The sequence below is a fragment of the Strigops habroptila genome, chromosome 7 (assembly GCF_004027225.2).
Source record: "Strigops habroptila isolate Jane chromosome 7, bStrHab1.2.pri, whole genome shotgun sequence".
NCBI classification, from domain to species: domain Eukaryota; kingdom Metazoa; phylum Chordata; class Aves; order Psittaciformes; family Psittacidae; genus Strigops; species Strigops habroptila.
This window is the reverse complement of record NC_044283.2, coordinates 10524207-10544728: the sequence shown is the minus strand read 5'-3', so window position 1 is coordinate 10544728 and position 20522 is coordinate 10524207. Positions and strand designations below refer to the sequence as shown.

The 20522-nt window shown below is 41.9% G+C and overlaps 1 protein-coding gene across 1 annotated transcript; it reads right to left on the bottom strand.

Annotated features, from left to right (window-relative positions):
- Nucleotides 1-1099: 1099 nt before the first annotated feature.
- ADRA2C (adrenoceptor alpha 2C) lies at nucleotides 1100-3993 on the bottom strand. Its single transcript, XM_030492806.1, has one exon. The coding sequence runs from the start codon at nucleotides 3042-3044 to the stop codon at nucleotides 1707-1709; it is 1338 nt and encodes a 445-aa protein (XP_030348666.1). The 5' UTR covers nucleotides 3045-3993; the 3' UTR covers nucleotides 1100-1706.
- Nucleotides 3994-20522: the final 16529 nt, after the last annotated feature.

Sequence of the window (20522 nt, the reverse complement as noted above, 5' to 3'; positions counted from 1 at the left end):
CAAGAAGCCTGCCGTATGAGATTAGATTGTGTTCTACTTTTCAAAGAGCTGTTTACTACAGAAAGGTTCATTTGAGGCAGATGCCAAATCCTGCTGCCTATGGAAAGAGAGATACATGCAAAATGGAGCAGTATTTACCCGCAAACAGAATACACACCTTGCAGCAGCACAGCTGGAAAGGGATGTAAATGCTCAGCTGAGTCTTACACTCGGTATGCCTTCAGTGGTGAATGATACCAGACACCAGACCCTGTCTCTCCTCCTCTTTACAGCTCATGACATTTTATAAATCCATGGGAAATACAGTTTGCTTTAATAACTATTCAAACTCTTCTCCCCTCTTCCCTCCCTTCTCCCCAACAAAATCCTCTGAAATTATAAATTAGAAATCCAAACAGCAAAAGGGAAAGAAAGCAACATTAATATTAAAGGTTTGGAACAGCTGCACCTTCTTTTGAGACTTGTTCTCATACACCACTGACAATCTGCAATGTATGCTTCTCATTAAAAAAATAAATACAAAGGATTTAGTTGTTCTAAGACTGTAAATACGAAGGATTTAAAGACTTTAGTGGTATGGTGATTGCTCCTCCTCTGCAAATCTGCATAGCAGACTGCCTCCAACTGCCTGTCTGAGGATGAGAGCAGCACGCACCCAGCCCCTGAGATAAGACTTTTGAGGGGAACCGAAAAAGGGGGGGGGGGGGGAGTTCCCCAGGACACGTGCAAGTTGAGCTGGTTGGAAATTTGAGATTTTGCTTTTAACTCAGAAAACGTTAGATGAGTTCACCAAAACGATTTTTTGTTTTCCCCACTACCTGCTTCAGAACAGCAAGGTGCTTAGGACACTGATCTGAAATGGATGGAGCACAAACTTACTGCCTGGCAATCCAAGAGGGAGAAATAAGGTCATAGGGTGCTTTCATATTTTGTGAAAACATACAAGACTCACAGGTTTGTCCCACTGACCAATCAAAAATTATGGGAAGACAGAAAAAGTTTCCCATCCAGCTCTACATGCAAAGAACCCTCCAAAGAAAAAGAAACACCCATGCTTTCTGTTTGACTTAAGCCCTGTGTAAAATCATCATTCAGAAGGTTTTAACAGTACAAAGGTTTATTTAGAAAAGAGTTTGGATTGTTCTTTAGGATTTTTTTTTTTTTGGCAAGCATTTAAATCCTTTTGTAACTGAAAAAACTGCCAGTGCCTGGTACTTTGCACCTTCTTTGCCCACATAAGCAGTAAAAGCTAATTTCTTACTGGGACAAGACCACCACAGGACCCAGCTGCTGTATTTATAAATACTCAAATCTTCACCACCACTTCCACTTAACCCTTTCCTCCTGATGACTCTCTGCTTGTTTTCCCACAAAATTCCAGAGCCTGTAAAAGCTCACTGCCTCCCAAAATCACTGTCAGCCTATTTTCCTCTGTGGACTCCCCATGCCCTCCATCAGGGTTCAAAGACAATCACTCCCCTCCCCTTTTACCCATCCACACTCCAGCACCGCTCCTTCAGCAGCATTCTGTACCATGCTGAATGCCCTCAGCCTCTCTGGCTCTATCTTCATACCCCACAGCACCACTCTGCTCCACCGAGGGGGTGAGCCCAAATCCCATGTTCTCTTCCCTCCCTTCTTTGTCATCATAGAGCCTTCTCCTCTTTTAACTCTACTCCTGCTCAAGGCAAATCCATCCCTCCAGCTCAATGCCAAAAGTTCTTCTTCTTCTTCTTAAAAAGAATGTGTTTAAAGGATCTGCGGAAGTCCTGATTGAAGATGGTGTAGATGACTGGGTTCAGGGAGCTATTGCAATACCCAATCCAGAAGAAGAACTTGAAGAGAGTCTCAGGGACCTCACACGCCTCCCGGCAAATACCATAGAGGCTGTAGCTGAAGAAAAAAGGGAACCAGCAAACTACAAAGACACCCATGACCACGGCCAACACGAAAGTAAAGCGTTTCTCCCGGGCCTGGGTGACCTTCTTACGGCAGATGCTGCTACGCTTCCGGCGACGGCGATACGAGAATAACTGCATGGAGCGATTGCTAGCGCGGGACAGACGGCTACTGGAGTGCTTGGAGGAGTATGAGTAGGAGAAGGACTGGCTCTTGCTGCTTTTGCGGGGATGCTCCTCCCGGCTCCGCCTCCGTCTACTCTCTGAGGTGCTGCTCTCCTCCAGCTCAATGTCCTCCAGTTCAGAGGCTTTGCGCCAGTGGTGCACTGAATAATGTCCATTCTCTCCCAGCTTCATCCTCAGGGATGTGCAGCCGCCAGCAACGCGGCTCAAGCCATTCTCAGTCTGGGATGACCCCTCTGGCACCGTACGCTTCTCAGAGAGGGTCCTGGTCCTTAGCTTGGCCACGCGGTAGATGCGGATGTAGACCAACACCATGATGAGGCAGGGGGCAAAGAAAGAGCCAATGCAAGAAGAAAGGATGTACCATGTCTCATCGTTCAGCTTGCACTGGGGAAAACTATCTCCCTCAGGGTCCCGGTACATGGAGATCAATGGAGGGAAGGAGATGACAGCTGAAATGAGCCAGACAGTGAGGATGATAGCCTTGATCCGCCGGGGGGTCCGTTTGAGGTTGTACTCCACTGCCTGTGTGACCGACCAATACCTGTCGAGGCTGATGGCGCACAGGTGGACGATGGAGGAGGTGCAGAAGAGCACATCCAGCGCCAGATAAATGTTACACCAAGTCTTGCCGAAGTACCAGTAATTCATAAGCTCGTTGGCTAAGGAGAAAGGCATGACCAGGGTAGCCACCAGGATGTCCGCGCTGGCCAGGGACACCAGGAAGAGGTTCTGGGGGGCTCTCAGCGCCCGGCTGGTGAGCACAGCTATCACCACCAGCACGTTGCCCACGATGGTGAAGACGATGAGGAAGCCCACCACCGCCGCCAGGCTGGCCACGGCCGCCGGGGAGTACGGGGAGGGCGGCTGCAGGAGATCAGAAGAGGACGGCGACGAAGGGGGCAGCGCCAGGGACTCGTTGGGGGAGCCCAGGCTCGTGTTCACCACCAGCAGCAGATCCATGGTGGGTGTGCGGGGCGCCGGCGTCCTAGAGAGCCCGGCGGAGCCCCCGCCCCGCCCTGCCGCCCCGCCGCCGCCGCCCCGCTGCCCTCATCGCCCCCCGCTAACAGTCCAACAGCCGCCCCGCCGAGCGGCTCCAGCGGCTGAGCCGCCCGCCTCTGCCCCGCCGGACCCTCAGGGCAGGGCCGGGCAGCGCCGCCCCGGCGCGACAGGGAGCCCGGCAGCACTGCCTCTGCCCGGCCCCCGACGAGGGGGCAGCGGGGGACGGCTGGCCCCCGCCGCCCACCCGGTCATGCCCGGCTCAAGGCAGCCGGCGGCTCCGGAGAAGACACCCCCCAGCCAACGGGAGTCGCCGGCGGGAGCTGGATCCTCGCAGGGAGCAGGGTCCGAGGCGGCGGCAGCAGCATCCAATCCCATGGAGAGCGGCCCCCGGCGGCCCCTCTCCGGCGGCGCGGCAGCGCGAAGTCGCGACTGCCCGGCTGCTCCGTCCTAGACTCGCATCGCGCTCCCAATCGGTGGCGTGCCCCGCCGCCGCGCGCATGCTCAGTGCCGACAGGTGAAGCCGCCGCGCCCGCCCGCTTCAGTGGAACACCCCGGCGGGCGGAAAACCGCCCCGGCTGCCGCCGCCGCCGCCGCCGCCGCCGCCGCCGCTGCTGCTACTGCTGCCGCTTCTGCCGCCCCGGCATCCGCGGAGCCGCGCGGCCCGGCCGCCTTCTCCTCCCCGCGGCGGCGCTGTCCCACGGCGGTCTCATGGAGGGGCAGCGGCGCGGTGCTCCCCTTCACTCAGCGCAGCCTCCTGCCCCGCTCGGTGGCAGGGCAGGTGCTTCTTCTCACCGCGGCGCCGGCTGTGAGGGGAAGCGGCCCTGGCGGAGCCCGCCCCGGCGGGTGGAAGCTGCCGGTGCTGTGAGAAGCGGCGGCGGGCTCACCTCCCGGGCGTGCGGAGATGGGGTGCTCGCTGCTGCGGCGCCGGCCTGGCGCGCTAGGGGGCGGCCTTGCCCGCCCTCATGCGCAGCCGTTACCTGAGGGGCCGCGCCGCCCTCAGGGGACCGCGAGCAGCGGGGGCCAGCCGGCTCCTGGCGGGGCTGTGGAGCCGTGTTTAAACACAGATACGGTGTACCTGCTCGCCAGGGTAAAGCCCGCTTCTCGCCACACAGTTCTCCGGTGCAAGCCCGCACCGAGACGGTGCTGGCCTGAGAGGGAAGCAGCGGGGAAGATCTTCGGGGTGTTTGGCTGTAGTCATGAAAGCAGAGAAACCTCGATAATATGGGAAGCACTGAGCAAACTTAGAGTGGTATTTGCGCTGTTTGGGCTTTCGGACTTTGGAAGGTACATGTGAGGTTGATTCAGAGGTAACCAGAGCAGGAGGATATGCCCCTTACCGCAGAGGAAAGTAGAGGAGGAGTGGGGTCGTGCACTTGCTGTATCCCCATCCGTGCCTGCAGTGAGGGGTCTGAGGAACACATCTTCAGATGTCCTTCACTGACGGCCCTGTGACTTACATTACCTTCCTTTGGATGGAAGATTTGAGAACTGACAATAAAAATGAAGCCACAGCCACTTTAATGCCTCTTTCTTTAGCTGAACTTGCCCAGTGGAGGGTAGAAAAAGGCATTTCAGTGTAGTCTTTGCGGTTGTGTGTGATCTTGAGAAAAGCCACTGCCCTGCACTGAAGAATATATTCTGTCTTCCCAAGCCCCTTCTTCCACCTGCTCTCTCCCTACCTCCACCAGTCCGCAGGTCCACCTCCAGAGATTGCCTGTGGTACACTTAGGTTAGAGTTACAGTAAGGTAAAGAGAACAGCTGTATACACATCATGCATCTTCTGGGAGCCTGTCCTGCTGCCTGTGTTTTGGATCACAAGGTCTTCAAAGCAAGGACTGTCCCACTGGTCTCTTTGGTGCTGCGCTTGTTTTTCTTGTGCCACGCTGCAAAAAGCCTGTGCTTGTATAATACTAACAACAGTAGCATAACCCTAACCACATGATTAGCTGTGTTCTTTTCAGCTGAGCCAGAATATGAATTCATCCACAGCCAGTTAATTTGCTTTTCATCCAGAATAATGTGTTCCTTTTATGCTGTGTGGCGATGTTACTGGCTTGCAGGGGGTGGATGCTTTTCCCCATTGTGACACCGTAAAAGATCCAGTAAAGTGGCAGGTATCTACAGCAGAACTTGCAGCACACAGCGGTGCTGAAAACCACAGCCTGGCTGGATTCCGTGGCTAGTACTTAGTTTTGGAGCTGCCTAAACTCCTTCATCATCACCCTGCTGACTTCTAGAGGAACCTGATGTTTTGCCTGTGGGCATTCACAGTCTGAGCAGTTGGTTTGTGCCTCCCTGCTGTGCCCCATCTGGACCCAGAGATGCAGTGTCCCCAGGTCTTGGGAGAGTCACAGTCTGGTACATGTTCTGCTTTCTACTGCCAGGTTTATATTTATAACACAAAATTGGGAGTAGCGAAGGCACATACACTCAAGGGGACTTCTCTTTCTCAGTATAACATTTAAAATAATAAAATACTTGATATTTTAATGGTGCAGAAGTTGAAATATAACAGCCTGGGGCTTTGAGGGGTGATAAGGAATACTCTGATTCTAATTATCTTTTTGGTACAACCAGCACTGGCTCCTCTGTTCTCTGTGTAGGTACATGGACTGGAGTATGAAGGGTTAGAAGTGAATATGCTTAGCTCTGATAGGAATGAAAATTCCTCTGGAGATTATGATCTAATTAATCTGTTTTGTAAGCAATTTAGTCTGAAGTTCTGGGTTGTGGTTTTTTTTCCATTTGAAAATTAATTAACAAGATGATCAGAGAGCTGGAGCACCTCTCCTATGAAGACAGGCTGAGACAGTTGGAGTTCTTCAGCCTGGAGAAGAGAAGGCTCTGGGGAGATCTTATAGGAGCCTTCCATTACCTAAAGGTGCATACAAGAAAGCTGGGGAGGAACTTTTTATATGGGCATGTAGTGACAGGACAAGGAGTGATGGCTTTAAACTGACAGAGGGAAGATTTAGATTAGATATTAGGAAAAAATTCCTCCCTGTGAGGGTGGTGAGGCGCTGGCACAGGGTGCCCAGAGAAGCTGTGGCTGCCCCATCCCTGGCAGTGCTCAAGGCCAGGTTGGACGGGGCTTGGAGCAACCTGCTCTAGTGGAAGGTGTCCCTGCCCATGGCACGGGAGGTTGGATCTAGGCAATCTTTAAGGTCTCTTCCAACACAAACCATTCTACGATTCTGTGAACAAACACATTGTGACTGCATCTAGAAGACAAAGGACATAATGTTGGAACTAAACTCTGCCAGGTAACAAGCTCTGATAAGATTGAAATGCAGAAGCAGTGAACAACCAAACAATCTGAACAACCAAAGTGTAACATATATAACAAAAGGAAATAGAAATCTGATGCCCCCTCAAGTCCTCCTAAATATACAAGTAATCTGATAAACAGACCTCTTTAAAAAAGCTTGCAAAACCACAAGAAGACTAAATGAATAGATGTTGAGGTTAGTAAAGTTCAAACGGGAAGTAAATGGCACATTTTTAACATGAAACCTGAATAACCACTGAAGCAGCTTCTTAGTATTTGTGGTCAATTCTTCATATTTGAAAGTTTCATAATGGTATCTATGAACTGAGAGGACAAGTCTAACCTTTTATGTGACTGGCATTAAGCAGAAGGCAGGAATTCATGATCTAACTGGTTCCATCTGGGCTTAAAATACAGTAAATACAAACTGAAAAATCACATGAACATTTGGGATTCAGGAAGTAACTGTCAAAAATGGGTATATAAACCCCACAATATTCAGCTTCCTTAGTAGGATAATTATGAAGTCAAACTGACCAACTATGTCTTGAAGTTGTGTGAACTCGAACTTGAAATAAACTTTCCGCTAATGATTTGGGGCTTCAAATTAAAAAAGTTGAAGCTTTTCAAGACTTATCTTTGCTCGAAGTAAGTCAATGCAAAAGTTTCATAACAAAAGGAATGAGATGAGCAAAATGTCTGAGCAATTACTTGGCATTTCTAATGAGGAAATGCCAACCAGGATTTAAAGAATTAAAAATCTCTGTTTTATTGTGTTTTCTTTAGCACTAAAGTTGTACTCTGAAGCTGAAACAAGTCAGTATCTAACTCCACTGAAGCCAGGGAAGTAACTTCTGGGTTTTTATGTGTGTAACTGAGATCCAGTTTGCTTAAATAGCTGTATGTCACCCCAGTTCATGTGTATAGAGCATGGGCACAGATACAAAAAATTCACCCTCATGAAAATCTGCTTAGTCTACTGACAAAGGTAGAAGCAGGGTGAATGACAGCAGATAAATTAAATGTGGTTGTGATCATTTGAGCTAATGCTTGGTAGGTGCTAACAGGCTCTCCTTAAAAAAAATAAAGCAGTTTAGAGGCCGTATGAGGCTCTTCTAGGCAGTAAGCTGGACCTGGCTTAAACTGACCCAAGGCCATGCTTCGTGAAGTAATCCAGTAGATACTGTGCTATACCAATCTACCTGCATACTGTCACTGCTGTGCGGATTCCCTCATCCAGCATCCCAATACAAACCTGCCATCACAGCAGGCTGAGAAGATCCTGGAGGAGCAAACTATTTTGAGAGATTGTTGTCTCTAATTCCTGTTGGTTTTTACTTCGATTCTCAAACTTGACTGACCTTTAGTTCAGTTTGGGCTACCAGAAGACTGTATTGGCCAAAGAGATGCACGACCTTCACCTGGGTTTAAATCTTGGGAAATCCAAAAGCTGTCACTGGAAGACTGGCCAGTTGTGGCTTCAAGAAGTCAAGTCCAAACTCTCAATTACCAAAGCTGACATCAGCGCAGCCACTGAAGTTGGTGGAAGTTTGCTGACACCCAAATCTGCTGTTAGGTTGTATAAGAATATCTGCTTTGAATAGTTCCGTCGTACCATGCTTGCACAAACACAGATTTAGGAGAAAAAAGTGTTCTAGCTGCTTTGCACTTCCAAACATGTTTTGCCTCTTCTGTTCAAGATCTGAAGAAAAACTTGCGTGCTTGAAAGCTTTTCTATTTTTCCCTCCCAAATGTACCAGATGAGTTAGTGGAAAATACTGCCTCCCCCAACAAACCTGTCTCCTTATATTTTATATCTTTAAGTCATCACAATTGTAACCATGCTATTAAATGCTCTTCGGTGCACTTTTTTTTTTTTAATAATCCCTCCCTCCACAGAAGAGCAACATTATAATTTATAGAGGGAATATGCCAGCTTTTTTAATAAAGGGAAATGTATTTGATTTTCGGTGGGAACTGGAGTCCTTACTTCTCCTGTTGTGACTTTGAAAATATGTCTTGGATAAACAAAAAGATTTATAGGACAGCCGGATTTATTTAACATCTGGAAGTTCTCTCTAATCTCTCAAACTAAGCTTTGCATCAATAGGCAAAATTATGCAGTCTTATCAAATGTACTAGAAACTGTCTGCTGAGAAAACATTCTGTACAGCTATATACTTTCTGAGACACAATTTGCATTATAAATCTGCTCAGGATGCCATGATCAAATAGAACAGGTCAGCTGAAATCTCTGTAAGTAGTTAAATAGATAAGCTGCGGTACAAACCATGTGATAGCAAAATGGGATAAGAAGTGAAGTAGCCTGTTCCGGATTTTGAAAGAAAGAGACTAAATATAAGGAAACTGGCAGTTACTTTGGAGGGGAGTTCAGGTCTTTCAAAAAGTAAATATTGTTATCAAGGGAAATATTGTGAAATTCTATAGCATTGAATGGACATTAACCTGTAAATTACTGAAAGAAATCAGGGTAAACTTTTAGTTTGCACAAAAGGAGCCAGATTCTCAAAAAACATAAGTGTCAACCTGCTTCCATTGTGGTGCTCATGACAGCACCCAATCGTCTTTCGTCTGACGCAGGATAATTGGACTCTTTTGTAAATGTCGGCATCAACTGACCTTTTCTTTGAAAATGTGATTTGGACCAGTTAAGTTCTTTCTTTGTTAACCTCCCCCCAATAAATTAATCACAACATCATTTTAAATCCTAAAAATTTATTTAAAAGTTTCCATAAAATGGGAAAGAATGTTTGGGGAAATAATACTACAGGAATTTTTATTTATTTGTGAATATTTGAAATATTTCGTCAGAAATATGGGAGTCTAAATGGTTTTCAAAAGGCACCTTTTTTTAAAAAAAAGACACTTTTGGACTTGAACATCTTTTTCAGCTTTTATTTTTTTATTACACTGTCCAGTGAAGGAGAAAATTTTGATTGGAATGAGACTGTTTGAAACTCATTCTTCCATGTGAAAGAATGTTTCATTGACAATGAAGATATCAAGACCAAACCAAAGCCAGTTTATTCATTATTTTTTCCTTGACGTGGAACTAAAACTTAATCACCATGTTGAAGTTAGCATTATGCTTGAGCTAAAATTGAATGAAGAAAGTTATTGGTTCAGCTCCCTAATGCAATTTTCTTCTCCAATATATTCGTAACCCTTTTTCAACCTTTTACTAAATGGTGTCATTGTTATTGATAAGACCATGAGACAGAAGTCAAACAATCTTAGTAAGCCATATCCTGTCTGGCTTATTTCTGGAAGTCTTTTTTGCTTTTGTAATAGAATCACATCAACCATAACTGTGTTGCAGAGTGCCATTGATTCAGCCATTTGGAACCAAACCTGGAGCTACTGGAGAAGTATTTGTTTGATTCTCCCTATTACTGGAGAGTCATGAAAAATAGATCTGTCCCCTCTCTTCCTTTTCCCTATTTGTACTGTTTCCATTATCTGTACTAATTTTAAAACTTTTTCATTTCTTATTTATTAAGTCAGTACTTTAAATAGCCTTTACAGACACCTGTACTGATAGGTATGCCATTTGCACACGAGTGCATTATTTTTCTAGGACTCTGCACTGCATTTGAGGACTCTTCCTCTTGATTTCAGTGTTTTTTTAGTCATGCAAGACTTTTGCACAGTAATATGTATGGGTAGTACTTAGTTTATTGTTCTGAACTTATATTAAGCATGCATTTATTTGCATTCTGAATTATGTTTTGCAAGTTTGTACAAGCTTCAGCTTCTAAATAGAGAAAATAGACAATTTATCATCTGTGGCATTGACTACCTCTAATTTATTAGTTGTGGGGCCTGCTTGGCATAAGTGTAAGAGGCTTTTTCATGACAGATTTTCAACTGATTTAGTTAGGGGAGATTTTGGCTGCAAACACTTACATCTCTGCCCTTTTCATTTATATTGAAATACCCATTTCCACTGTAATGATCAAGTAACAGAATCCATTCCAACAGATCTTAGTGAGGGTGGGGGAGAAGAAGATGCAGTCTTTGTCACCATGGTTCATCACCTCCCAGCTACATCTACTTCACGGCATACATCTTAATATTTTAAATGATTATCCGAGGGATTTCAAAGGCTGGTATTAATTGCCATGATAATCAATCATCAAACCTCATGAAGTCTAGGAGAAGAGGCATCTACCATCTTGTACATTGTTCTATGGTGCTTTGTAGGAAGAAGATTGCGTCTGCACAAGATCAATGAGAGCAAATGTTGCCATGTTTCCTGTGTCTGCTAAGAGTGGCAACTTCAAAGCAGTATAGTTGACTGCACCGAAGACTTTGCATGGGAACAAGAGCAGATTGTATTATTTCTGCTTCACATGAAACCTTAGGGAAATGTCTAAACATCATGTTGTCCTTTTCATTTACTCATATGTATACTATAGTGATTTGAGTTGTATTTGCTAATTTAGCATTCTTCTGTCTTTCAGAGGCTACTTTAAGCTCATGAAGAATTGATTTCTTCAAGACAGGCATCAAGTTCTGGCATCTTTCACTAGGAAAAGAAAGTGTTTTTTCTTGCAGTGTTTGTCTGGGAGGTGTTCTGCCTTTCTGTTTTTTTGTTCCCCTAGAATAAGTTGACATTCATGATTTCCAGTCATTACTTCTCACTGCACTTCCCTTTTTGTGGCTTAAAATCTCCAGTAGGTCTTTAAAGAGTTTGATAAAATTTTCTCATGTGTCCCTTCAGTGCTGCCGTTTCTGCTTTCAGTTCCTGTCTATCAACAGAGCCTCTTTTACCCTCTTTTTTGGCTGCTGTTTTTACTGCTTTATCTTCATTCGTATATTCCTTTTTTCTTTGTTTACTTTCCTGGCCCTAGTGTATTGAGTAGGTTTAACTTATCCTTCCTTTTTTCTGTAATAGCATCCCATGTGGCATTGCTAATCCACTCTTCTTTCCTAGTTTTAATAAAGAACAATCTCTGCTGTATTAATATAAAATTTACAAATGGCTTCCCATTCTTTTTGTATAATGTCAAATACAGTTTTTGCCACATCTGAAAGCTTATTTGAATGCTACAATTGAAAATCATTCGTTATATGTTGATCCGTCATTTGTAGAGCTATTAATCTTTCTTGCAATATTTACCTGATATATTTTTCATTTCTGTAGTGGTTATGTATAATTGATGTTCATATGTCCCCAGTGTCTGTGAATTTCATCACATAGAGAAAAGAGATACCTGATTTCTAGTAATGGTGTCAGAGAAGATCCAGCATTTCTTCATGTATTTAATTTTGAAGGAATAGCGTCCTCCCACCAAAAAGGGCAATTCAACCAAGAAGCTTTTTCACTACTGTCAAGTGAGCCTTGACTGTACATACACTGTATTTGTACCTGTCAAGTCAATGCATCATTGATGTCACGTTGGACCTTGTTAGTAAGGACCAGTAAAAGCTGTGTAAAGAACATTATTGTTTTTCTTATCATATTCATTTGTTCCAGCTTGATATTTATACTACTAATATGTATAATACTAATATTATAGTAATTTTCACACATGCACTTCTATCATTGCCAAGAATTCTGATACTCTGTCTGTGTTGTAATATTTCACTTCTTTGATGACTTGAGGCTATTTCCAGCCAGTATTACAAGTTTTGCAGTTCAGAAAGGAGCCCAACATTGGGAATAAGTTGGGAGTAGTGGCTTCTAGCAGGCATTACTTCCCTGCTATAGCAGTATCTCTCAGTACACTTTATGCAATCCACTGGAGAATCACCTGCAGGTCAAAGAGATGCATTTGACATTTTACTGTCTAGCTTGGTTTTCAACTCAAGCATGTAATTAAACTTATGCATGTCCTTCTGTTTTTTGATGAATGGGGCCTTATATTTAGAAATAGCAAATCAGTAAGTATCAATAAATAAGTGTCAGCAAAGTTTTTCAGTGAAAATGGCTCATTAGAAGCATCTTACAAGCAGAAAAGGTGTCATAAAATTAATTCTTAATTCATTTAACTGATTCTTACTCATTTTTACCAGTAAGAAAGTTGAAACAAGGAAAAGCTGGAGAGAGGAAGCAAGGAAGGAAGAGAGGAAGCAAAGGAGGGAAGGATGAAACCGCTACTTTCATCCCCTCTTCACAAAACATCTGAGGAATATGGACTCGTCTGCTGTGGGTTTTTTTTCTGATCTTATCCATTTTTTCAACACCTGCAGTGTGCAGTAGCTTATACTCCACATTTGTATTGAGGCTAATGTCAATTTCCAAGAGTATTAGGTAAAATGTGTCAAAATTGCAGTGTTCCTTTAGGAACAACTTATCTACTGAATGTGGTGAACATGGGCTTTTCCAAATAAGAAGAATTTAACTCACAAAAGATGCACAGCAGGAGTAGCAGCAAGTACCATAGCCTGCTATATATCTGTCATGCAAAGGCAATGCTGATTTCAATTTCACAGAAAGTTCAGGAGATCCAAAAGTTGTAACTCATCGAAATAATCAATTAGCAGTAGGAAGACCATAATAAATCAGAAACCTATAGTATCTATTACCAATCTTTGATCATTTAAGTTACAGCAGGTATTGTAAATGGAAGCTGATTTAGCACAGTATTTAGCATTCCCTTATTTGTATTCTACTTGCTTGCCGTAGCTGTGTAAGATTCAGCTAACTAACAATCTTTCCATCTTGAAAATAAAAACACAGAAGCCATACAAATTAACTATAGGCAGTACAAACAAAACATTCATACCGAAGAAGTTTGTTTATACTATACAGAAACAAAATTTAACTCAAACTCTTGAACAGACATCAGTACTTATGGATCATAAATGCCTGATTCAGAACTCAGGGCCGAAAAGGCCCCTAGGTAGGTGTGGATGTTTACTGGAAGTGTACCAGCATAAACATTAAATACCACCACAAGAACCAGACTAAACACCTGTGACATTTGTCAACTGGTCCTCCTCTGAAAGAAATTCACATTCACATGAGATTCAAACACATTTTGATGTCCACCGCAGAGGGACATCTGAGACATATCTGTCTCTTAACATTGCTCCCCTAGAGCTAGCATCCCCATCAGAGCATGCCTGAACTCTCTGGGGAATAATGTTGTTTAACGATGTTGCAGTGAACCAGAGCCAAATGTAAGGGCTGGGAGTGTCAGCGTGGATCCGATAGATACACATGCTTATTGCTGCTATTCAAGATCAATTATTCTTCCAATGGTTAAATTATGTGCATAGCTAATACTTTGCATAGCAAAGTAGGCAAACATGCTTAGACAGTGCAGAGAATATCCTGTGAGGAAATACCGATGCAGCATAGATTTTTTTTCTTCCTTTTTATTTCCTCTCCTGATCTTTACACTTGATCACCCCAGTCAGATGTTCTGGTTCACACTGTTTATATTAAGCAATTCCAGCAGGTGCAAATCTTGGCTCTTATCCACCACAATTACAGTTAGGCTATGAGTAAAGAGTATAAAGTAAGGCCTTTCTGAAGCACCTGTGAAAACACATTTAATCATTTATATAACATTTGTTACTTACCATTACACATTTAACTATTTACCTGTGTTATTATTCTCCATCACTTAAGTCATTGACAAGTTAGCAGTCTTGTTCTTTCTGGTACTTTGATCAGTTTGTTTTGACACCTTTGACTGGGCAGAAGCAATTTGGATTCTCTTCTGTCTCTGAAAAATTGAGTGAAATATATCATAGCTATTTTACTGATATTAACTTTCTTTAGAACATGTGTTAAGAGAGTGGGTAGAGCTCCCCCTCTCAGTGATGATCCCTTTACCTGGCATCAAAGGAACATCTACTGAATGACAGGTTGGGACAGGAGAGGTTCCCTCCTTTCTAGAACAGTAACTTGTTCTTAAAGGTGGCCTTAACATTAGCCAATCTAACTTAATGAGTAAAAAATACTAAGAAATAAATTTAAAAATCTCTAACAAAGGGCTGAATTTCTAAAAGACTAAAAAAGGTAATTTCTCATGTGCAGAGTCATGCAAAATTACTCTGTAAACTTGTGACAAAGGAAGTTTCTTTGTTGATGGGCTCATTTAAAATTTAGAGTATTCCTGCTTTTGAGTGGCTACTTTCTGCTTTCAGTTGTTAGCCAGCTTCTCAAAGGAAGGCATTTGCAGCAAACTCAGCCTGACAGAGCAGCCTCCAGATAACCAGTCACTCACATAACCTGATAGTTTGGCTCTCGTTTAAATCAAAATTCAAATCAAATGGCTTTGGGCAGAAGGCCTGAGCAGCCTGCCCTCCATTCTGCTGAGCACTCTCTGCTGTTTGCTCCAGAGACAGCCTCAGTAACAGGACGACACTGATACTCTCTACTAAACTCATAGCTTATGCAGCTCCACACAGAAAACAAGCCTGTAATTAAATTGTTCAAAATTTGAAGATCAGTGTGTTTGGCCATCCCTTCAGACTTAATTACTTGCCAAAACACACTGTGCACAGGGTGGGAATTAATATTAATTAGGAATCTTCTTGAACTGCAGATTACAGCCATTATAGACAGAGGAAATGATGATGAAATTTATGCAACTTACATCTTTAAAAAAATGTAATTACAACAACAAAGCCTGTCTCTCAGTATACATAAAGAGGCTAGATATAGACATTTGTTCCATATTAATGTCAGCCTAAATTGACTATGTTCCACAGGATTCATCCTGGTTTATACTGCAGCAAGTGACAGGAGAGAAAAGCCCTTTGTGTGCTTCCATGTAGTAATGTAGCCCATAGTGATTTTCTGCTGAAAGCATCCTGGGCCGTTCTCATGTGCTATCTGATGTGCCTCTGGTGTCACCCAGTTCCTGCTCCCCAAGGCATGTATACACATCACATGTTCCTTCCAAGGCAGGAGGCATAGCAGGGCCATGGCACCCTGCTTTTTGTCAGATGAGCTGGAGACTATGTTTAAGACAGTTTCCTGATCCCTGAGCAGCAGCAGAACCGTCGGTATACTGCTGTGTGGTGGGGACCAAAGCCTGAGGCTTGAAGTCCAGGGAAAGTAATGCCTCTTCTTGTTTGGAGAGTGAAGGGCCAAGCTTTTGCTTCATAGCAGAAAGCCTTACTGAGCAGCAAAGCAGCAAACATTTCTCCTTAGCATGGAGCTAAAAGTTAGTAATCTGGAATGTATACCCCCCAATTTGCTATTGACTAAATAAGAAAACTTCCAGAGACACCTGATCCCATGGAAACATGAGGCTCAGGAAATACATCTTAACTTTGGTAGAATGTGAGACAGTTTTATTTTAAAGACAGGAGAGGACTGAAGAGACAAAACAGTGGATAGGTCAGCTGGCTGTACTTTTATAATTCCCAGAAAAGAACAGAACGATCAGGTTTGCACTGATTTGTCCACTGTTGGAGACTGTCCCTTAATGATTGCAGGTTGCAACAGAGGACATTTTTAATTCAGGCTTTCCAATAACAGTATCAGTGACTGCCATACGTATTTGATCAGCCATACATATATGAAGAAAAAGTGGCCTCTGCTGTGACTTCCTGTAGACTCTATGATTAAAAAAGTCTTGTGAACAATCAGGTACTGATAAAATATATACTGGATTGTTACCTTCTTTTTTAGCTTTGAGACTTATGGAACCATTTCAAGAGCAGACAAAAATATCTGATTGTGTGACTGGGCATGCACTTATATGGAAAATATTTTGGAGAACAATATTAATAGTATTGCAGTCCTAATTTATTTTGAAAGCAAATACAAAATAAATATAAAAGATATATTGAACTGGAATATGAAAAGCATCATTCACTGCACTTGAGGCTCTCAGCTCTTGGAAAAGAGGCTATGTTTGTTTGCAAATGCTAATGGTCCATGTCTGTGTATTTATGAATTGATTGCTACTGAAATGAAAAATGCTTACCCATGTTTTACATTCACTGTTAAAAGCAGAAGTCACATTGCCATTTTTGATGCCATATCTCCTTTTATTTCTAATACGTTTTTTTTACTGTAGGTAGTGTTCTTTATTCTTGGCATATTATATTAGTGTATCTCAAATGCTTCTCATTGGTGACCAATATGCAAAGATCTATATGCTCCATTTAAACGAATAGGAAGAAATATTTTAGAATAGCCATGATAAGCCAGTTAAGTGTATTAATAGGTATGGTTCAAGAAGCTGACAGTGAATTCTAGTTGAATGTGTCCCACTCTGTCTTATTTTAAAGTCGCAAGGAGGGCATTGAATGAACAAAACATTGAAAATGCCAGCAGGCTGTACTTTACTTTTTCAATACCTTGAAGAAAATGGAATTATAATCTAATAACTTCAGTATTTGATCCTGATAACAAAAGTTGAAGCAAATATTTGTTTTAGGAGTTTGCAGTACTCCTGGATTTGAAAACTCTATGATTGTGGAATTCGTCAAGTAATAAAATCTGAAGTTTCAGAATGAATATTGACCAACAAACAAAGCAATGCATTTCTAATGTGAATAAATCTAATCAATGTGGTAGAGGAATCCTATATTCATCAACCTCTTTTACATGAAGCTATGAGTTTTCACAATATAAAGCATCTCAAAATTGACAATCAGAATAAATAAGCACAAATAAGCTGTTCCTGGAATTCATGTGTTTCTTGGGGTAAAAGAAAATAATCGTTTTTATGGATCTTCTGCGTTCATTTTAAAAATGAAGGATCAAAAGAACAACTCCCCTGAATTTATCGGAAATTCGTTTTAAAATACTTTGAAGATAGAAAGCAGCAATAAGCCGTTTTAATTCAAAATTCTTATTCCTGCAGTGTTTAATTATTGACATTTTAATGATGTCCCCTGCAATCTGCAGAAAATCCCTTGAGGGTTGCGTTTACTGGAAGAGATGTTTTAAACTTGGAGTCATTAAGAAGAAAGATTTCTTTAAAAATAATCAGGGCAGTTTACTTCTTCAGGAGAAAGAAAAAACATCACAGCCAAGACAAGTAGATGCAGATGTAATCATGTAAAATCTTTATAAAATGATAGTAAGAGAGATTTTCCTATCATAAGCTTATGTATTTAGTCTGGTCCTTACTGTCCAAGTGTCTTATTCAAAAAGTATGGTTATGATTAATCTCTAATATTATGATAGTGTGGGTGTCAGCTGACTATACCAAAATGCAGTCACCTTACTGATGGAAAGTACTTATTTTCTATAGTTGAGTTAAAGTTTTGAATGATGATCTTACAGGGTATTTTGAGATTTTTCAATTGTTGGTTTCATCCTCAAGTGGGATAAGACAAAAAGGCTTGGTTCAGTTGTCTAAATCTAGATGTCTAGTGCCGATGGAGATGCCATGGCAAATCCTGCTTAACCTTCAGGTGCTGCACCATTGCTGTGTAGGCCTATGTTGTTAAAATTTAGGCAAATGAATCAAGCCTAAAATCCAGAATTTATGTATATCTTCTTTGAAATATTCAAACATATTTGGTTTAGTCATATAAAGATATTTTATTTTAATGATTTCCTTCAGAAAAAAAAAGATGGAAATCAATATTTTCCTGAAAAAAACAATAGTATGGTTTATTTTCTATGAGAACATCTGTCTAACTCTGCTTATAAATGATGGTGGGCTATCGCCACTTGTTAGAATCTATGATTGGCCTGTCAATTTATTTCTAGCTGTGCTTTGAAGTTTCAAGATATATGGTTGATTCTCTGGCAAACGCATTCTTTTAGTTTTAGATAGATCCTTTTTTCTCAGACTAGTAACAATTTTGTTGCCTGCATCATAAGTTGCTATTTTGAGTTCTGTTGCTTGCCTCAAAGTCTCTTTTATGGGGTTTTTTAATGCAGTGATCCTTAATGTAAGAAGTGATATCAGGACTTCTTCCCCTTTGGCCTCCCCAAATGTTACTTAGAAAGATTTTCTTACTTGCCTTTAGTCCCTGGCCAAGCTACTTTTTGCACTCAAAGAGAAGACTTTCAGCAGGAGAACTGAAAATCCCCTTCCTTCCCCTTGCTCATGGGTTTTGACAGGTAGCAGTCTGGAGGGAGGAACAGTGGTCTGGAACACCCTCCAGGTGTAGAAGGAAATGGGTTTTACCAGCACTGAATTCCCAGCCTCCTTTCCTTCCCAAATTTGGGAAAAAAGCCACACCAAAAAACCAAATTTTAGACTGTGTGCAATAGGATGTGAATGTGTGAATTCACATGCACTCACAGGAAGAAGGCAGAATAGTATTATCAGTGAAGGAATATGTAGAAATAAAACGCAGCAGTTTCCTGATTCTGATTGAATTTGAAAGTGTCTGAAAAACTGAAGTGGGATTTTCTTCTTTATGTTGTTTACCAAAACCTATCCAAAAAGCCTTTCAAAAACATTTTAGTAGTTGTTCTGGGTTCAGCTGTAGTACAACAGTATCATACAACAGTTGTTAAAATGAGTTGAAACTGCTGAGATCACATATTAATCATCTTGGAAATCATGGCTATTTTAGCAGGTATTACGCTGGAAAATATGATGATTTTTGTCTTTGCACCTAAAACGGAGGGCTGTTCACTAAATCCAGGTCTAAATTATGGTAATTTCTTGGTAGATATTTGATTTTTTAATAATGATCCTCCAGCAATGCATAGTTAAGTCAACCTTTTAATCTGCAGAAACCATTGCAAAAAAATTGCTACTTCCTCAGTATATAGTCACCTTAATATCTTCTATAAAAACTCATTTTTGCCATACGTAGGATAAATTGAAAGAACTCTGTGTTTGCACTACATCTGTTGACTATCAACTCAAAGCAGAAACAGTGTTGACATAGGTGTCTTGATTACCTCTTCCATGTATTACTGTCATACAGATTTTGCCCTGAAAGTACTTTTATTTAATCATGTGGAAAGCGTAAAAATGAATAAATATATTAGGCAAATTTCATTTAATATTTTAATATGTCTCTGTTGATTTTCACACCAGCATTTCCCTGAATAGTGTGCTAGCATTATTTAGTGAGGTGAGATGTATTAAACGGAATTATTTATCCTCCTATATATTGGGATTTTCTGCCTAAAAGAGCACTAGAGCTTTTACTGTTCCTCAGTCTGTAAAGATTTATTAAGTAATTTTTAAAGCACAAAGATGGGAAAAATCTTCATCAGCTTCATTGAGGAAGGTAGTGAGAGGCAGTGAACTTGCTCTTTTCATCTTTCTCACTGGTCAAGCATTAAATGTACGATTAAAGAGAATAATCCTAGCAACGAGCTCCAGTAAAAGCAAAGGTTGATAGGTTTGATCTATTGGGGTACTAAAACAGTTGAGAGCAGAATATATTGCATCTGGCTTGATGATGAAGGGAGCAACCAATCCCTCCCTCCCCATTAAAGAACTGTTCTTTATTCCGCCCACACTCTTTCGCTCTGCCTCTGAACCACTGCACAGTTTAATTGCAATGCTTTACGAGCAATCTTTGCTTCAACTCCTGCCAGGGACGAGCCTCACACCTGCAGCTCCAGTGTAGAATGATGCCAGCTGTGGCAGCCATGGTATAGGTGTAAGTGTAGGTGTAGATGCAAGTGTAGGTGTAGGTGCATTTCCTCTGTTGGGATATGCACATCCATGACTCGGTCTTTTCCCATGGGGATGCAGGGATGGTCTCTGTTTCTAGAAGATCTGACTGGCATTTTCCTGAGAGGAAAAGCAATATGCTGCTTGACAAAAGCTTTTAAGGCACTTCCATGTGGCCATGTTACTGCAGGCATGGCAATTGAAATCAGTGAGAAACCTTTCTCTTTCAGGACCACTGGATCAGGCCTTTGCAGTCTTACGTTCATGACAAACCCCAGAAACCCCAGCTTTCTTTTGTTCTAAAATGTTTTTGGGTGAGCTTGAAAGAAATCAGTATAGAGTGACTCAAGTATGTCCATTAATTTTAGGAAAGAAAAATCCCTTAATGGTATACACTATCCCAGGTGAAAACCAGAAATATGTAACACAAGCCATCATGCTAAACAATGACAATTATCCACTCTCTTCATCAGGCATCATCTTTTAAATATATATACATAAAGGGAATATGAATTGTCAAGGCAGAGATGAACAGCTAAAGGACTGAGAGAAAGCTCAATTTTCACTTATGAAAAAACCTTATATTAAAAGTTATAAATGGTAAAGAATCTCAGGAGCAACATCAAAGGATG